The sequence below is a fragment of the Amphiura filiformis genome, chromosome 17, assembly GCF_039555335.1.
Source record: "Amphiura filiformis chromosome 17, Afil_fr2py, whole genome shotgun sequence".
Lineage (NCBI taxonomy): Eukaryota > Metazoa > Echinodermata > Ophiuroidea > Amphilepidida > Amphiuridae > Amphiura > Amphiura filiformis.
This window is the reverse complement of record NC_092644.1, coordinates 50336074-50354855: the sequence shown is the minus strand read 5'-3', so window position 1 is coordinate 50354855 and position 18782 is coordinate 50336074. Positions and strand designations below refer to the sequence as shown.

Here is an 18782-nt window from a genome sequence, read left to right as displayed (position 1 = left end):
ATCTTTTTTCTATTTACTGTACAAAAGAATACCGACCCTATTTTTGGAAATTCCTGAAAAAGTTTTTTTCTTTCCAAATTTTGCATTCTGAAGATGTTAAAATAAATGTATTTCTTCAACATTTTAGTTGTTTTATAATGTTAGTTGATTCATTTTGACACCAAAATTTTCCGATTTTTAATATTTTGAGCCTTAATTAATACAAACAGTAGAGTTTGCTAGTAATTAAAAAAAAAAAAAAGAAGAAAAAAAGAAATCCAGACCGACCGACCCAATTGTTAATATTCATTTGAGGGCAAGCAAACAATTTTTTTTCTTGGCCTAGCTTATTTCATGACTTTAGCTACTTTTGAGTGACTACATCATATGGGCAGAAAAAAGTTATTTTTCCCTTTCACTGCCTGTTTCAAAAGCAACAAAGAATAGAGTTTTGAAACTGATTTTAGTTATCTCACAGGAAATCATAAATTTTATACAAACCTGGACTTAAAATCCCACTAATTGATTTTTGACAATAATTTATGGGTGGATTTTTGTTGATTTGTGTGATATTTCAAGTGTCATGCCTGCAACATGGACTGAATATGTTTGGCAACACTGAAGTTCAAATCTTGGTTCAAATCTTATCTGTAACATTGTGCATGTACACCAGGATGTATACATAGTAGGACGTCCACGTACGTGTGGTTCACACAGCATATAATCACATGACACAGCAGCACAGTTTGGATTTTCCCTAAATCCATATTAGTTCATTTTATTTGTTCACCATGCAATAGGACAATTTTTCACTCTATGATTTGCATTATCAAACCAAACCCAGTGTATACCATCATATACATTTGTACAGTATCATATCTTTTACAGGTAAGTTGTATTTTTATTTTGTAGAAAGTATTAGACATGGTAATGAACTTATGTACCGGTACATGAAGTATTTCATGTACCGATCACAAAAAGGGACAAAAGAAAATGGTGTCATCGTACGTATTGAACATTACAAAGAAAATATGCAATCATTTGATATGTCATGCTCATACCTTATAGAAATAATATACATGGGAAATTATTTGAACAAAATCATAATTCAACAGTCGCACAACAAGAATAGAGGAAACAAGCATTTGCTTATTTTTGTTGGCCACATGTTTCAAAGATTTTTGTTTGTTTGTTTTTTATTTATTTGGGTTTTTTAAAATCCCTTCAAGAGATAACGCTCTCCCTTCAAGAGATAAATAAGTCAATTTGATTAGCTCATGCTTATATCATAAAACAAATAAACAAATTCCTATGTAACTTGTAAGTGTAATTGGCAATCCACATCATCATAATCTGCTTTTTTATGCAAACCCTTCAGGCTCAATGCCACCAATTGCTTTTGCACAATATTCAGAACTCTTTCAGTTAACGCCCACAATACCAGATGAAACTAGATTATTTAGATGCCAAATGATCAAAACCTCTACAGTTTTCAGTGATTTTAAAGCAGCCTTTTCAGATGACCCACATAGTTCCTTGCCGTATTTTCATGTATCGCCCATGCAAGCCTATTAGTATTAGTGGTATGTAACCTCAACTGAATAGTAATAACTTGTACATAAATAATTACTAACATTTGTAAAATTTCTGGGACAAAACACATCATACACATACATGCAGGACCCCCCCCAAAAAAAAGGTATCTCAAACTTGCATGCATATTTAACTATAAAGTATGTGAAATTCATCCTATCATGTAGACCTATATTGCACTGGCCTTTTTTTTACAGGCTTGTTTTTAGCTACTGAAAAAAAGTGAATTTGTAGCAGCAAAAATAAGAAGTGGGCTAAATACACACACCTAACATTAGTATCAATCCATCTTGAAATGTGGGAGGGGGGACATTTGTCAACAAAAATGGGTCATTTTGCCAAAAGATGGGAAAGACATCCCCACCAGGAATAAAGCCCTTGACATTGGGGGGATGAGATTGGAAACATTTCTTGAAGTATAGGGAATCCACATCATCTTTTGGCGACTGAATAAGTTTATGTTACAAATGCATGCAAAGCGCTTGAAAATTTTGCCATATTGAAGCTAAACTGGTGAAATATGGTGTTGAAGTGGAATAAATGTGCGTCAAAAACCCACATACAGGTGTCAACATTGGGGGGATGATTGTATGGACCATCCCCCTGGAAAAATATCAGGGGGATTTATACCCCATTCCCCCGGATCTATGCCTGTGAAAATCCCACATAGCAGTTAGCACTTAGCTTGTGAAAAATGTTTAAGACACAAACCTTTTTTAGGGCCTTATGGAATTTATATTGTATATTTCAGATAAGTAGTTCCCATCCATAACAAATAACCAATCCTGGTGAAGTTGCTATGGCAACAACTAATGATGGGTCAGATGAAGAAGAGGCAAGACCAAGCACAAAAAGAAGAAGACTTAACCAGGGTAAGTTTGTCCCAGCCAATGGGCAATGAAGGGTAAATTGCCTGGGGGAAGTAATAGAACTGGAATAGCGCTGGTAATTCTTGGGGAGCCCTGGGCATGCTGGGTAGTTCCCCTTGAAGACAATTTTGTGAAGAAAGGGCCCAAATTGCCCCTTTCTGGGTATCTATCAGCGAAAAAATGTAAAATGCAAGAAAGAATGCCTACAATATGTGTTACTTTTTAATTCTGGGGGTACATTTTTTTTCCCAAAAAGACCTAAATATTTTGGTGTTTGGGGTAAAAAATCTATATAAAAATAAAAATAAATAAATCTAGATATCTTCAATACAAAAGGTCAAAATTTTCAATTGATCGTTGGCTTTTCATCCCAGCTACATAGACTTTAAGTACATATCATCAGATTTATATAATTTACTTTGAGGACTGTTAAATTTCAAAAATATAAATTGTTAATCATTTGCCATAAAATGTGTATTATATTGCGAATTTAAAAAAATGTATTAATTTAGATTTTTGTTTGATGAACGATTTATTTGCTTTGTTTGTTTGTTTGTTTAATACGGTTGGTCTTTAAGATGTTGACCCAGGTCATATATTTTGGCGACTTGAGTCAGAGACTTAAAAAGACTTGACTTGACTTGATTCACCAATCCGAGAATCCGAGACCACTGAAACACAACTGGTGAACAAACACCCTTGCACTTGCGAACAACAGCAAGTTGCCTTATTTCATAGACTGGAGAATATGCTTGTTTTTCAACAGTGCAGTGGTACTACAGAAAAAAAGTTTAAACCATGCAAGACCGGCCCCCGCACTCCGTTCATCCGCGGGTATTCATGCTTGTCGGTGAACTTTAAAACACCCCCTTTTGCATCTCATTTCGCGAAGTTTTTAGGGGAAAAACACCCCTTTTTTTAACAATTTCACGAATTATTTGCCCTTCGACAATACCCCTATTTTCGCTAAAACGCGAACGATATTTCTAATATACACTTTTCTGGTAGAAACGCGTAGGCTGCTCGATAAAAATACCCTTTTTTTTCAGTTTCGCGAACATGTGGTTTGAAAAAACACCCTTTTTTGTGTGTTTTGCGAATCACATTTCTTCATCTGAAAACACCCTCTATTTCGCGAAATTTTCGACGAGCATGAATACACGCGGATGCACGGAGTGCGGGGACCGGGCATGCAAGCAAGGCATTTGACTTTACATCATGTATTGTGTTTTTGTTTGTTGATTTAGATCTAGAAGAAACCTACAAGTGTACCTCTTGTCATGAGCAGTTGAACCACAACAACCCAAAGCATGTGTTCAAGCATTCACTACTTGGAGTTCTAATATGCAGGGTAAGCTGCAGTCAAATTAATGTTTGTATAATGTGGGCTTTATGTCTATGGACTTGATCATTTGCTTGATCCTCTAGGGTTCTTGAAGCAGTACATGCCATAGCATGAGTTATCCAATTAGGGGGGGGGGGGCACAAGGACTGATTGAGGGGCCATGGGTCTGATTTAGGGGTAATTTGTTTTTGGTAATATATCTATGGAATATGACTCTGAATGGAGTCTGCATGTTCCCATATGATGCTACGCCACTGTCTTAAAGGCACAGTCAGAGATTTTAAATTCAGCAATTTTGCACATTATTCTGTTTTATGGGGATCATATACATACAACACACATTTTAACAGATATATATTCTCTATACTCCATCTCGTACTCCGGGGGACACTCAATTGGAATTTCCGTAGGGTGTGCGGCACGGAGCGCTGAACTTTGGGAACCAAGAACTGATTTTGGGCAAAATAGGGGCTTGATGAACTGAAATTTCAACATTTTTGATGGGTCTTGTGAACTAAAATTGGGCCAAGTTATAGGTTTTGGAACTAAAATACTCCAATTTGCATGATTGGAAAATTGTTTTGGCAATTTGAATTGACTATTTTGTGGGCCATGCTAGAGAAAAGTCCATCTATTATAATATTGACGTAAAATTTGATGCAATATTAAACAAGATGGAGCTCCAAATGGGGAATTCTTTATTTAAGACTGATCAATCATGTCATAAATGAAGCTGAATATGCTGAACTCTGCACCTAAGTTTCAGATGGACATTTTATGTTTGAAAAGACCATGCATACCAGTGACATACAATACATAAAAAATAATTTGTATAGCCCCTCTCGAAAACTAGTGCATTGCATTTGTACTTGCTCAATTAGCATTTTGTGCACATTCTATGGCATACTTGTGTGGGGTTATTTTTTAATGGACCTTTACATATTTTTACATGTAAAGTCTATGGAGATGCAGATTAGAGGAGGCTGTCCGGAAAGGGTGCTATTGCCTCATTTTAGGCACTTAAATGCTCATAAAGAAGAACCAATTTCAATTGTGTAAAAAAGAACCTGTATAAAAGGTCCAGCATGTTTCACAATTCACATACTAGTGTGTGGTTTGAGCGACAAACCCTGAGGGACCATAATACTTTGTGACATTTACCATTTTTTTATATACTCTCTTTCTAGCATTGTCACCAGTATCTAAAAGATAATAAAGGATCAGAAGGACAATGTACATGGTGTGGAGGAGGAGGACATCTCATCTACTGTGCCTCTTGTCCAAAAGCCATTTGCAAAAGTTGCATCAAAACTAACCTAGGTCACGCTGAGATTAGCAAGATCTTGGAGGATGAACAGTGGTTATGTTATGTGTGCAATCCGGCCACACTTGCTGATCTACAGCAGGAATGTGACAAACTCATGTCCCACTTGAAATTAAAGAGACGAGATAAACGTAAAAAAAGGAGGGCCAAGAAGAGGGAAAAGAAATCAGGATGGGAAGATGGTGATGAAGATGATAATGAGGTGGAGGGTGAATGCAAAGATAAAGGTGATGATGAAGATGATTGCAAGAAGAAAAAGAAGGGGAAATCCTCAAGGAAGGAGAAAAAGAAGCGGGATAGTGCCGATCTCATGACATCTGTGGATGATGTGCAACCAAAGAAGGGGAAATCTGCAAGGAAGAAGAAAATGAAGCTGGATAGTGCCGATATTGTGACATCTGTGGATGATGTGCAGCCAAAGAAGGGGAAATCTCCCAGGAAAGAGAAAACTAAGGCAGATAGTGTCAATCTTGTGACATATGCAGAAAGCAGCTCTGACTTGTCAGATGTGCAACCAAAGAAGAAAGAACATATGTGTGAGAGAAAGAAAGATAACTACACAGAGGATGAAGTTGAAAGGAGAAAACCTGCGAGGAAGGAGGAAAAAAAGCAGGATAGTGATGATCTCATAACATATGAAGATGACATTCAGCCAAAGAAGAGGAAATCTGAAAGGAAGAAGAAAAAGAAGGCAGATAGTGTCGAGATATATGAGGAAAGCAACTCTGACTCACCAGACCTGCAGCCAAAGAAGAAAAAACTGAAGCCCAAGAAAAAGAAAGATAACTCTTCAGAGGATGATGTTGATACGAGTTATAAGAAGAAAAACAATTCGACACGAAACAAAGACGCTGCTACTTCAGTTTTGGGATCGGATGAAGATGTGAAGAAGTCTGGTCCATCTGTTGAAGAAACCTCTGGATCATGTGTAAGTAGTAATGCAACAATAAGAAAACCTTCCCTAGCCTGATGTGCTCTAAACAATAGTGCAAAAAATATACCTTTTGCTTGCATATTTTTTGAATCATGCACTGTTGTCAAAAGTGAACTGAAAATTAACACTTTAGTAAAAAAATGTCAACATTATGCACAAAACGTCCTTACATTTAAAACAGTAAGACTTTCACATCCTCGAAAGCTGTATCTAGTGCATATGGTCTTAATTTACATCATTTTGCACCAATTAATCCAAAATGTCTGCTTTATAAGTGCACCAAAATATAAAATAATTGAAATAATAATCTAACACAGTGGTGCTGGAGAAAGGTTTTGGAGAAGCATTCTTTAATTCAGATTTGAGGTTTGTAACAACTTCAAATGGGTATATTTCTATGACTTTTTTGTTGTTGTTGTTCTTTCAGGGTGGTCCTGTAGATGCACCCATAGTTGATGTATGTGATGCGGAGAGGAAAGGTGAGTTTTGATAAGCTGTTGATTCCTTATCGCCTTAGATAGTGTGACTTCGTACCTTGAGAGGTATATTATTGGAATGTAAATAGGTGAACTTGCTAAATAAAAGGTGTTTGTCAAGCCCAAACATCATGAAATAAGATACAAAATGGGGTGTTTTGAAAGTTTAAGGACAAGTATGCATTGCATATCTATGAATACACAGCCTTACACATGAATTCAGGTTTTTATTACCTTACCAAAATGTATGTAAAGGAGGAAGATATATGTGTTGGATCCAATATTTTCACACACTTGGATTCATCAAAACATATTTTAATATTAAAATAATGGTGAAAATTTGATTTAATTAATTAAATTTGTCTTTCACATCAATGCGAAACTTTTGGTTGCCTCTGATTAAATAATGACAACAAATTACATGCCTTTTAAGGTAGCTGTGTACTCTCAGATACGCATGTAGTAAAAGTGCCATAACTTTGTAATTATTCACGCAAGTCATATAAAAGTATACATTTTATAAAGGCAAGACATCAATGAATCTCAATATAAGTACAGTTTTGGTGTAAAAACAACAATTATGAAGAAAATCACAAAAAGTGAATTTTTGACAATTTTTGTTCGGTACATCATAACAAAAAACACTCTTTCCAAAAATGTTTGTTTTGCTTTTTTCTTAATCTTGAGGCACCATTCCAAAAACGGTTTTTTTAGTTTTTTGATATTGGCCTTATTGTGAGATATTGACCATATAAGGCATCAAAATGAACTTTTTAAAATTCACAAACGCCTATTTGCACAAAATGATGCCTAAAATCGTAAATAGATAAAAATATTAAAAAAATGAGAAAACCGTTTCTTAAGGCGATCATGCGTTTTATGATGAGCATAATTGCTTATCAATAGATGCTGTATTTATTGAGTTATTGTGTACCTAAATCGTCATTTTACCGAGAAAATGAACATTGAAATAAAGGCCGTTGAAGTTTAAAGTGGTCACATTTTGCACTTTGATCGAAGATTACAGGAGAATGCGGCAGTTCTCGTTTTTCTACCTTACATTACGTGAACACCGGGTAAATCCACAGCCCCTTGAGAAGTTTGGGCGAAATCTATTCATATCTTGATACTATATTTTTATATTAATATAAAATTTTATATTTTTTTTATGATGTTATATTTCGAGAAAGAAACATGTCTAGAGTACACAGCCGCGTTAAAGGGACTTCCGACTTCCGTTGAGATCCGTTGAGGACCCAAAAAATCTGTAAAATTCTGAAGTTGCTTAAAAAATCATTTTGTTCCCCAAACCCAAAAAAATAGTGACAAAATATTAACCTGTAAGGTTACGTCTGTCATTGATTACAATGTTTCAATTCTGATTACTTCTATTTTCATGCTATAAATAAAACATTATTACATAGCACATTTGTTATGTTACTAAAGATTATTTGTATCACATTGTGTGTCCTACTACAGGTATTGAGAAGCTATCACCTAGTGATATTAATGATATAGTATACAAAGCCAAACTTGGACGCGATCAACAAAAGCATCTCTTTAGACAACTTGGTATTCAGTCATCAGATGTTGAGAATGCTGAGAGGAGAGCAGACACCAGAGATTTTCAACTCCAAGCAATTAAAGTGTTACAATCCTGGCAACAAACTAGTGGAGAGAAAGCTACGAGAAGAGCATTTATAGATGCTTTGAAAGAATGTGGTTTCATTGAAGCCAAAGAAATTATAGAGAAACAATGGAGCCTCGTTTCACAAGGTAATACATGTAAGGCACCACATCTAATTTGGTCTAATATTACTATCGGTGCCCGCTTAGGTACCGATGAATCTTTCTATCATACCCTGGTGATGTAATAATTAACATTTGCACAGTGTTATTATTTTTCATATAAATAAAAAACATAACCACTATTCAAATGTTCAGGTACATTAGAAAGAGCTATCAGTGCCTATCAGGGCACCAATAATGCTATAGGACCAAATAAGATTGTACCTAACCTAGAGAGCATATGAGATGTGCCCCTTTGTAAATTTTGTTCAATGTTATAAAAAGATGATTACATCTTGAAAATGTAGGACTCAGCAGCACAAAGACATATGTCCAACATTTCGAACCCCACAGCACTAAGGGTATCTTTATAAGATTAAAATGTGGCATTGATTTGACATGAGGAGCAAGCAAAATTAGAGCCCATCCACTTGTATGGCACGCTCAACATTCCTTAAGAATGACGCTCCACTTTAAACGTTTTATGTGTTGCAAATTAGCATGGTCAACATGAGATCCCTGGCTCAACACACAAACACAGCTATGTATAATAGTGAATGATTGATGATAATGAGATATATCTAACAAAAAGTTGTCAATGGAAGTATCTGGGCTGTGTTCAAGCAGTTTTACAGCCAGTGTACTGTTTTTCCGGGTGTTCTGTTGAGACAGATGTCATAATTTTAGGCATCCATTTTTCACTGTGACTTCCAGTTCTTCCATTAAGTGATTAGCTTTGTTCAGGGATTCATTCTCCTCTACATTTTGCTGCAAAACATTTAGCCACTGAGGAATTTATTTTGCTGCATCTGTCACAACTGAAAAAAGTAGGAATACTATAGCCTTTTACAGTTGGTGGCTTTATTCTCCTTCTTGACCTTTGTTGCAGTGGAATATGCTGCAGAAAAATTTACCGGCTGTGGAAAACTTGCATTATACTAGCCTATTCACTGGGCGAAAGGGTGTTCAGTATGGTAATGACATACTTAGGTTACCAGAGCTTAAAATGGTGCAAGTGCTAAAAATCATCAAATACTGAGAAGGTAGTGGTTTTGGTCCAGAGAATATCCAGAAGGCTTCAGTACTCAAGTTCTTTTTTCAAGGACTCTGACTCTGAATCGGATGTACAGGACTCAGAGACCGCCTGAGTCCAGCAAAATATGGCCTTTTTAGGCCTTATTTACACATAAGAAATTGTTCAAATTAATTCATATCTATTTATTTTCTCATCGCCTACAGCATACTTATCTTCAGCATTCAACTTGGAGGAGTGCAAGAAACAGCTGATAACATTCTATCGCCACAAAATGAGCCGAGTACAATTATTGCCATGGTGTGATGAGTCAAAGGATATGAATGATATATATGTCACTTTGAAGTTAAAAAAAGGGTCAAGAAAAGGTACCACATTGCTGCCAAAGAATGAAGATCTTGTAAGTCTCCAAATTTCAGATGATGTGCCAGCAACACGGATACTAGTTAAGGGAGTAGCTGGCAGTGGGAAGTCAACTTTGTTGGCTAAGTTGGCTTACACTTGGTCACAGCAAAAAAAGTGACTCCCCACTTGCCAAATATCAATTGTTGTTCATCTTAAGTTTACGTGAAGTTAAAAGTGGTAGCTTTATTGATGAAATCTTTGCACAAATCTTTGAAATCAACACCAAAGTGTCAAGAGAAGGCCTAGAAGCATATATTGAATCAAATCCTCAGCTAATCCTTCTCCTATTGGATGGTTTTGATGAATATGCAGCCAGTGACCTTTCTAGCACTGATGGGACCTTACAAGAAATTCTTGCATTTAAAAGATTTCGTGAATGTCGCACAATTCTATCAACTCGGCCTCACAAAGATTTGCAAATACATCAATCCAGCTACCTACTAGTAGATGTTTCAGGATTTTCATCTACAAATGTTAAATTGTATATGAAAAAATTCTTCAGTGGTAAGAAGGAGATGGTTCAAGGGCTGAAAGAAAGAATAAGTGAATCTGAAAGACTTACCACCTTGTCAAAAACACCAGTAATGCTAATGTTAATGTGTCTTCTTTGGGAAGATGAGCAAAAATTACGAGATACACAATCAGAATTGTATCAAGATTTTGTCCTCTTTTTATGGAGGAAGTATTGTAGGAGGCAAGGTAAAGATATAGATGAACAAGACAAAATAGAAGGAGAGTTTGCTGGAGTTATTTCTAGATTAGGTTGTTTGGCTTTGGAGGGATTATGTTGTAAAGACAATATCAAAAAAGAAAAGATTGTCTTTGCTGAAAATGACTTTGAAAAGTCGTTATATCAGTTAGGGTATGAAACAGGTCTGCTTACTAGAGAACGCATAAGGTCAAGGTTGAGTATAAATAGTGCTGTAACATTTCTTCATAAATCTTTTCAAGAATTCTGTGCAGCAAAGTACTGGGCAAGTTTGTATTCCAAAGATCGTTATAAGTTCAAAGAGATTTTGATTCAATTGAAACCGTGGAAGATGTTAATGAGGAAATTTGACCTTCTGAAATTCTGTTGTGGATTAGTTGAAAAAGGTGGGATGGTCTCTATTATACAACACACAGTGGCTGTATATAAAGATCACAAATGGCCATTTGATGTTTGTATTGGCTATAATAAGCCTGAAGATAGCAAGAAGAATATAGTGCCTATATTGATTCTCTTGTTAGAACATCAAAGCGTTCATGAAAATGAAAAACATGTAACTAGGACAGAGTATTCATTGGACCAGTCACTGGATCTATCAAAAACAGAGCACATAACCGGGACAGAGTATTCATTGGACCAGTCACTGGATCTATCAAAAACAGAGCACATAACTAGGGCAGAGGGTTCATTGAACCATCAGTCACTGGATCTATCAAAAACAGAGTCAACAACTTGGACAGGGTACTCATTGGACCAGCCAATGGATCTATCAAAACCAAAGCTCATAACTGAAAGTAAAAACACTGGGGCAGATTGTTCATTGGACCAGTCACTGGATCTATCAAAAACAGAGCACATGTGTTCATTGGACCAGTCACAGGATCTATCAAAAACAGAGCACATAACTGGGACAGGGTGTTCATTGGACCAGTCACTGTATATATCAAAAACAGAGCACATAACTAGGGCAGAGGGTTCATTGAACCATCAGTCACTGGATCTATCAAAAACAGAGTCAACAACTTGGACAGGGTACTCATTGGACCAGCCAATGGATCTATCAAAACCAAAGCTCATAACTGAAAGTAAAAACACTTATGATGGTGGTGAGTCAATGGACATCTACTTTAAAGCACAGTCACAAATCAGTCAACAGTCCCTCAAAAGCAAGACAGATTTGGATTCAGATTTAGATTCAACTTGTTCATTAAATCCATCACAAAAAGGCTGTGGAACTGTTCAGACCCATCAGTCTACTAAAATTGATGCTTTGAACATCTCATTAACCCAGTCATTCAAATCAATCTTCCCTGATGATGGATTCACAATAGATATAGGTGATAAATATCCAAAAGCAATTTCAATATTTCACAACTTTGTCAAATCTGAATTAGGATCCTCAATTCTCGGTACAGTCAAATCAATCACCTTGATAAATCCATATCTATTATCACATATTTATGCTGATATGATACAATGTATACCAAATATTGATAAATTGGTAATGCATTTTAAAGAATCTGATCAATCATGTGAACAAAACACTGATCAGCAATTTAGTATAAAATGGTTGAGTGAACTCCTCAATGCATGTAGGACACATAATCTGCAGAAACTGGAGTTGTCAATTAATTATGAAATGGGAGCAGGTATAGGGCCTTTTGTACAGCAACTCACTCAATTACATCATTGCACACTGTTTATCTCATTAAATTTGTCAAATTCTTGGTTACGGGAAATTCACATCAAAACATTAAGTGAATTCCTTCCCAAGATACCCAACCTACAGAAGCTGAATTTGTCATCTAATACTGTAGGGGTGGGCGTGGAGCCTCTTGCCCAACAACTACAGCATTGTACACAATTAATCTCATTGATATTAGCAAATGCTCAGCTGAATGAAGATCATGTCAAGACACTGAGTGAATTTCTTCCCAAGATACCCAACATACAGAAGCTGGATTTGTCAAGTAATACTGTAGGGGTGGGTGTGGGTCCTCTTGCCCAACAACTACAGCATTGCACACAATTAATCTCATTGATATTAGCAAATGCTCAGCTGAATGAAGATCATGTCAAGACACTGAGTGAATTTCTTCCCAAGATACCCAACATACAGAAGCTGGATTTGTCATGTAATACTGTAGGGGTGGGTGTGGGTCCTCTTGCACAGCAACTACAGCATTGTACACAATTAATCTCATTGATATTAAAACATGCTCAGCTGAATGAAGATCACATCAAGACACTGAGTGAATTCCTTCCCAAGATACCCAACCTACAGAAGCTGGATTTGTCACGTAATCCAGTAGGGGTTGGTGTGGGTCCTCTTGCACAGCAACTACAGCATTGCACACAATTCACCTCACTGCTATTATCAAAGGCTCAGCTGAATGAAGATCACATCAAGACACTGAGTGAATTCCTTCCCAAGATACCCAACCTACAGAATCTATATTTGTCAAGCCACACTGTAGGCATGGCTATAGTGCCACTTGCACAGCAATTGCAGCATTGTCCCATGTTGAGTAGCTTGGGCCTAGACTACGCACACATTACAGACCAAGGTGTTATTGAACTTTCCCACAGGTTTGTTTCCATGCCCAATCTGACTAGACTTAGTCTCTATGATAATGATATTGGTAATACTGGTGTTGATGCCTTGTTCAGACACATCCATCATTTAACCAAACTTGAGTACTTGTCAATCAACCCTAAACTGGACAATCAGTGTAGTGATCTAGTTAAGGATTGTCTTGATGCTTTTGGAATAGACTGGACACATACATATTTGATTGATATGAATCATGCAAAGTGTCAATTAGTCCAAAGGATAGCAAGTAAATATCTAGGTTGATTGATTTTCTTGTTGGAAAGAAAACACTTAAATCAACAATACTGGGTATCATTGATGGTCTAATTGGGTATGTCATTTTTGCATGCCAAAGCATGGGCAGGAATGTACATTTTTGCTGCATGGCCCCTTTGTGCCTTTTTGTGTGCTTTAACAACAGGTTTTACAAGGGAAATAAGCCTCTATTTAGAGGCTTTTGGGGCTATCCTTGACACTCACTGGTATTAACCCAGCAAACACAAAATGTTTTCGACATCATCTGCAAAAGGTTAGAAAAGGTTGCCAGAAAATGTTTTTAAAAATGTCAGGTTATATTAAAGGCCATAGGCCTAAAGGGTATAAAACATTTTCATAACATCAAAAAACATTTTTTGATAACCTACTGTAAATATTCTAATACGATATTATTTAAAAGTTGACAAAATATTTGGCAAAAAATGTTTGCAAAAAATATTTTACAATAATATTTTGAAAACATTTTAAAAACATTGTTGTAGTGTATTTTCAAACAAAACATTTTAAAACGTTTTCATGACCTTGATATAACCCAACATTTAATGTTATTAAAACATTTTTATCTAAACCAAAACCCAAAATATAACCTATTTAAAATGTTAGGAAAACGTTTTTGTGTTTGCTGGGAAATCGGATCTCATATTTGCAAACTGGTTTACCATTATTTTGCATGCTGTTGGTACAGCAAAGAGTACTGAATAAACATGAATGAATGAATGACCAATTCTTAAAATCTTAAAACTACAAATTACTACCAGTACTTAAAATACAGTCTTTAAAAAAAAAATCCTGTATACATGACATGTCCCTTAAGTTGCTCTTTGCAGTTATGAACTAGACCCATGATATATGACAAAAAAGTGAGGGTAGACTTTTGGTACACTGGCAAATAAAAAATAACATGTGTATCGTCCGGACTTTTTCAAAAATCGGTAAGGGAGGTCCTTATTATTTTTTATTGTGTTATTTCTTCACCATTAATTTCTGTGTGAAATTGCAATTTTTGTCAACACATCATAAAATCGGGGAGACCCCTAATATTTTTGTTGTTTTCCCAAAGCCCTACCCCTAGCTTGAACAAAGTGTTTGCAATGTGTTTATAAATGTTAACCAAGAACTTTGTCTTTTCATCACAACAATTTTAGAAACAAAGTAAGAAAGTAAATAGGAAAAATAACAACAAAATTTGAAAATCTGCAAAAATTGTTGAGGGCAGGATATGTTAGCAATCAAAATCTGAATTTTGATGAATTTTATGATCGTCCGAATAAGCAATTCACTGAATGGGCCTTCCATGAAAACTATTCTTTGTTTCAGTTGACCAATCAAAGTGAAAATTTTGACACAATTTTGATCAAAATCCGAACACTTTACCCCCCCTCCCATGTGGAGCCCAAAATTTGACCTTTGGGCTTTTCAGTAACTTCAAAATGAATATCACAAATACGGTTATGTAGATCATTTTCTTAATTCTTTTATGACTAGAGGAATACATTTGCTAGCATTTTTAAGAATACTTTTTGAAATTTGACCCATGTAAAAAGTTCATTGCCTAAAAGAGTTATTGCCAGTGTACCAAAAGTCTACCCTAGTCTGTAAAGAGTAACTTTAGAGACATTTTATGCATTAGGGATCAGCCTTTATAGCATAAGAAGGACTACTTACTGACCATGTTCTGTTGTCCATGTTAGAAAGTAAAATTACATACATACATACACACATTCTTATAAACTGCATTATGGAATAAGGGGGAAAAGGTCTACTAAGTCATTGAACAAGTTGGTTATTTCTTTTTCTAACATTTCTCCATATCCCATAGTGCAATTTGTTGTAGCTACTCCCATAGACATGTTCTCTCTTGTCCATGTTAGAAAGGTGGATTACATTCATACACAGCATTCAAACTTAACTGCATTATGGAATAAGGGGAAAAAGGTCTACTAAGTCAATGAACAAGTTGGTTATTTCTTTTTCTAGCATTTTTCCATATCCGATAGTGCAGTTTGTTTAAGGAGGCACACAGGATCACTAATTATCCATTATTATTCACCTCATAACTCGAAAGCTATTTATGTAAAGTATATAAAAGTATACATTTTTCGAACGGAAATGAGCTCATAAAGCCATTTAAAATGTCAGTTTTGGGTCAAAAAGTACAATTTTCGAGAAAATCTCAAAAAACGGCTTTTTTGACCAAAAATATTTGGTCCGCCATAAAAAAATTATTTGAAAATAAAAAACTGTAAAACATGAATTTTATTAATTTAGACAAATAAATCTAGAAAGTGTTTTTTTATTTTTTTGAAATTTTTCTTATTTTTTAAAATATAGGCAAAAAATCAGTAAAAACTTGTGAACCGTGTTCAAATTTTTGAATCATGGGTGATAAAAAAAGTTCTAGGCCCTAATTTAAAAAAAATGAAAAACACTATCTAGATTTTGGCCATATCTAAATGTTTGACTTAAAAACTTACCTCAGTGATGCTTCATTTAGACGCTATGGCATACCAAAAATGGTTAAAAGTGGTCAAAAGTGAACTTGCCGAAAATCGTGATTTAGAAAAATACAGCGGATGTTAGGTCCATTTTTGAAGATTATTCCATAAATATATAATCCGGTGACTTGTGACGTTTGGTCAAGTTAGAAAATGAGAAGGGGCGTCCAACTGCAGCAGATTGGCATTTTTTTGGTGATTTAGAAGGTAAAATATAGAATATGACAAAATTATCCGTGCACATTCGGCAGATGTTTATCCACATGGTGTAGCCATTTTATTTACTGCAGTCTTGTTTCCATGGTGCAGCAGAGCTTCCGGCAAGGCCGCGGCGTCGCGTCGGCGTTTGAGGAGCGACATGACGCGCGGACAGACAGACAGGTTACGCGAATAAGTTGCACAGTGCATGGTCGTGTTGCCGCGAACGAAACCATGATTATTTCAGCACAATTTTGTCCTGTTCCGTATAAAAAAAAGATCATGCTCTGTATAAAAATTTGCGGACATCAGAACATTAAAAGTAGCATAGAATAACTGACAAGCAATTATTTTAGCAGATAATCAGGAAGTTTTATGAAATGAAGAATAAATTGAGACATAATCATGAAAATTCTTTTTTTTCTTTTTTTTTTTTTTTTTTGTGTTGACAAATATTGCATTTTTATGTTCATTGTCCTTTTCTGAATCGCAAACATGATGTTGTTACTACTCGTTGCTTTTTCTTTTTAGTTGGTGCTTGAGGAAGAGGCACCACAGCGGTCCGTCCGTGCCAAAGATAGGCATTTTAACGCCCGTTATAGCTAGGCCTACACTAGAACTTGGTCAGTTCCCTCGGATCGCGATGTCCAACAGTAGAGGCGTGTAGCGCCGACTTGCGCACCAAGGTGTGAAGAGGCGCATAGCGCCAAAATCGAGGCGCATTGCTTGTACATGGTATAGTTTTTAGTCAGACCTCATAATTACTTGTGCTATTGGGAATAGCACAAGTAATCCCAAGTAAAATTGTAAAAGATTCTGATGTGTCACATTACTCAATATTCCGTTTTTGTTATTGTAATTGTTTGTTGTTATCATATTTTATTTTTAACTTTTTACGGAATATCAAATACATACAAAAGTCATGGGCCTATTATAGGCCTAAAGCCACAATAAAGGTGTAAAATATTTTGTACCGCATAAAAAGTGAATAAAATACAACAACAAAAATAAAAAAAGTGTGTCTGTTGTTGTTTTCAATCAAATAAACATGTAAAAAGTGGGGTAAAAGTTGATTATGTCTTGAATAAACTTCTTGTAAAACGGACAAAAAGTAGGCCTATATATATGTTAAACAGGCAAAACACGGAGAGGTCACAAGAAAACTGAAAAACACGGAAATTTACATAGCCTAACAAAACCGAATTTCAAAAGTAGAAAACGGAACACTTATGGCTTTAAATTAGATTGTGGTTTATGCAGTAGGCCTACCGTAGGCCTATATATAGGCATCATGCTATAAAGAGCGTTTTAAAACACTGCATGAAAACATTCACAAAGAATAAAGCAGTTTACCTTTTAAAGTATGCAAAAAACATTATAAACGTGAAAGTTTAAAGCCAAACAAACGTTGCAAATAAAAAGGCATTCGGCCAAAACATTCGCAAAAAGTGTTGTAAACCCAAAAGCTTTTATCGCAATCATGGTATATGGTAGACCTAATAGGCCTACTAATGGAAATGTAGTTAAAATGGGTTATGAAAAAAGCACGAATTTGCGTTTTCGATTATATTTCTCGTTTGAAATTATTATTTAGCATTAAAACATTCATGAAAATGCTTTCATAAACGCGTGCTCGCTATGCCAATTTCAAATATCGACATTTTTGACATGGAGTTGTAGGCCTATGCCTAGATGGTCGATATGATGTATTGAAATGTCAACGTTTTTGACATTGCGTTAATGGTCAATCAGGAGTAGAGAACGTTTGAAAACGAATCTTAAATTTGATAACACTTTGAAACATTATTCAGGGCCTTAGGTATCTATTATAGGCCTACCGGTAGTGACTGCTTGCATATCAAAATTAAGACGAGAATGAACGTCCGCATGCAGAGGCCCCCGAACCAAGGCTGGGACTGCATAAAATATAAGCTAATATAATAGGCCTATATTCTTGTCCAACTACACCAACTTGGTAAATCAAATAATAAAAATGAAATGAATGAATGAAATAAAAAGTTTTTAAACATAAAATAATAAGCCTAATGATGTACTTAACTATACGGGCTAAGTCTAGCCTAGTAGCAAAATATTTAGGGCCTACGCTTTCTATCGTATCTACCAGATTGCGTCACCAGGGCTTCTTACGGGTAACTACTTCCTACAGATAAATTTCATCTTTTCAAGTTCAGAATGAAACTTGAAAAACAAAACAAAACAAAAAATCACTATTATGTTCATATATAAAAAAAAACCTATAATTTATACCACTATATCAGCACTTTTTTGGCGAAATTTATCGAGTAGGCCTACTGATTCTGGGACGGGGACGGTGGTGGTCTGTCGGCCCGCAGTTTCGCAATGCAATGGTGCAAGCTTTACCTACCTTGGAAGAGATCAATACGATAAATTACGGTAGTGATCGCGATTGGCGACTCCAGCTCCTCAATCAGTAATCACCTCGTCCATCCAGTTTACTATGTGTGCGTGTCTTTGCTAGCTGTACGCCGCAGTACGCGTTACGAGAACGCGATATATTGCGGGAAAACAATGATTTATTTGCTTTTGCATTTTGACGAATTTTTAATGAAAAGGGTCTTTAAAATAGCTTTTCTTATGGTTCAAATTTTAAGATTTTTAAAAAATCTATTAATGACAAGATAAAATACGGTTTGAAGATGACATTAGTGATGAAAATTCAATTTTGGCCATGTAACACTTCAGTGATCCTGTGTGCATCCTTAATAGTGGATTACATTCATGCA

At 35.7% G+C, this 18782-nt stretch overlaps 2 protein-coding genes across 2 annotated transcripts in view; both read left to right on the top strand.

Moving 5' to 3' along the window:
* LOC140137266 (NLR family CARD domain-containing protein 4-like) overlaps window positions 1–18782 on the top strand; it is a 217720-nt gene that overhangs the window by 88819 nt on the left and 110119 nt on the right. The window lies entirely within an intron of this gene.
* On the top strand, window positions 655–6534 carry LOC140138274 (uncharacterized). The gene is made up of 5 exons (XM_072160187.1): window positions 655–867; window positions 2324–2444; window positions 3689–3792; window positions 4974–6038; window positions 6472–6534. The coding sequence occupies exons 2-5, from the start codon at window positions 2372–2374 to the stop codon at window positions 6532–6534; spliced, it is 1305 nt and encodes a 434-aa protein (XP_072016288.1). The 5' UTR covers window positions 655–867; window positions 2324–2371.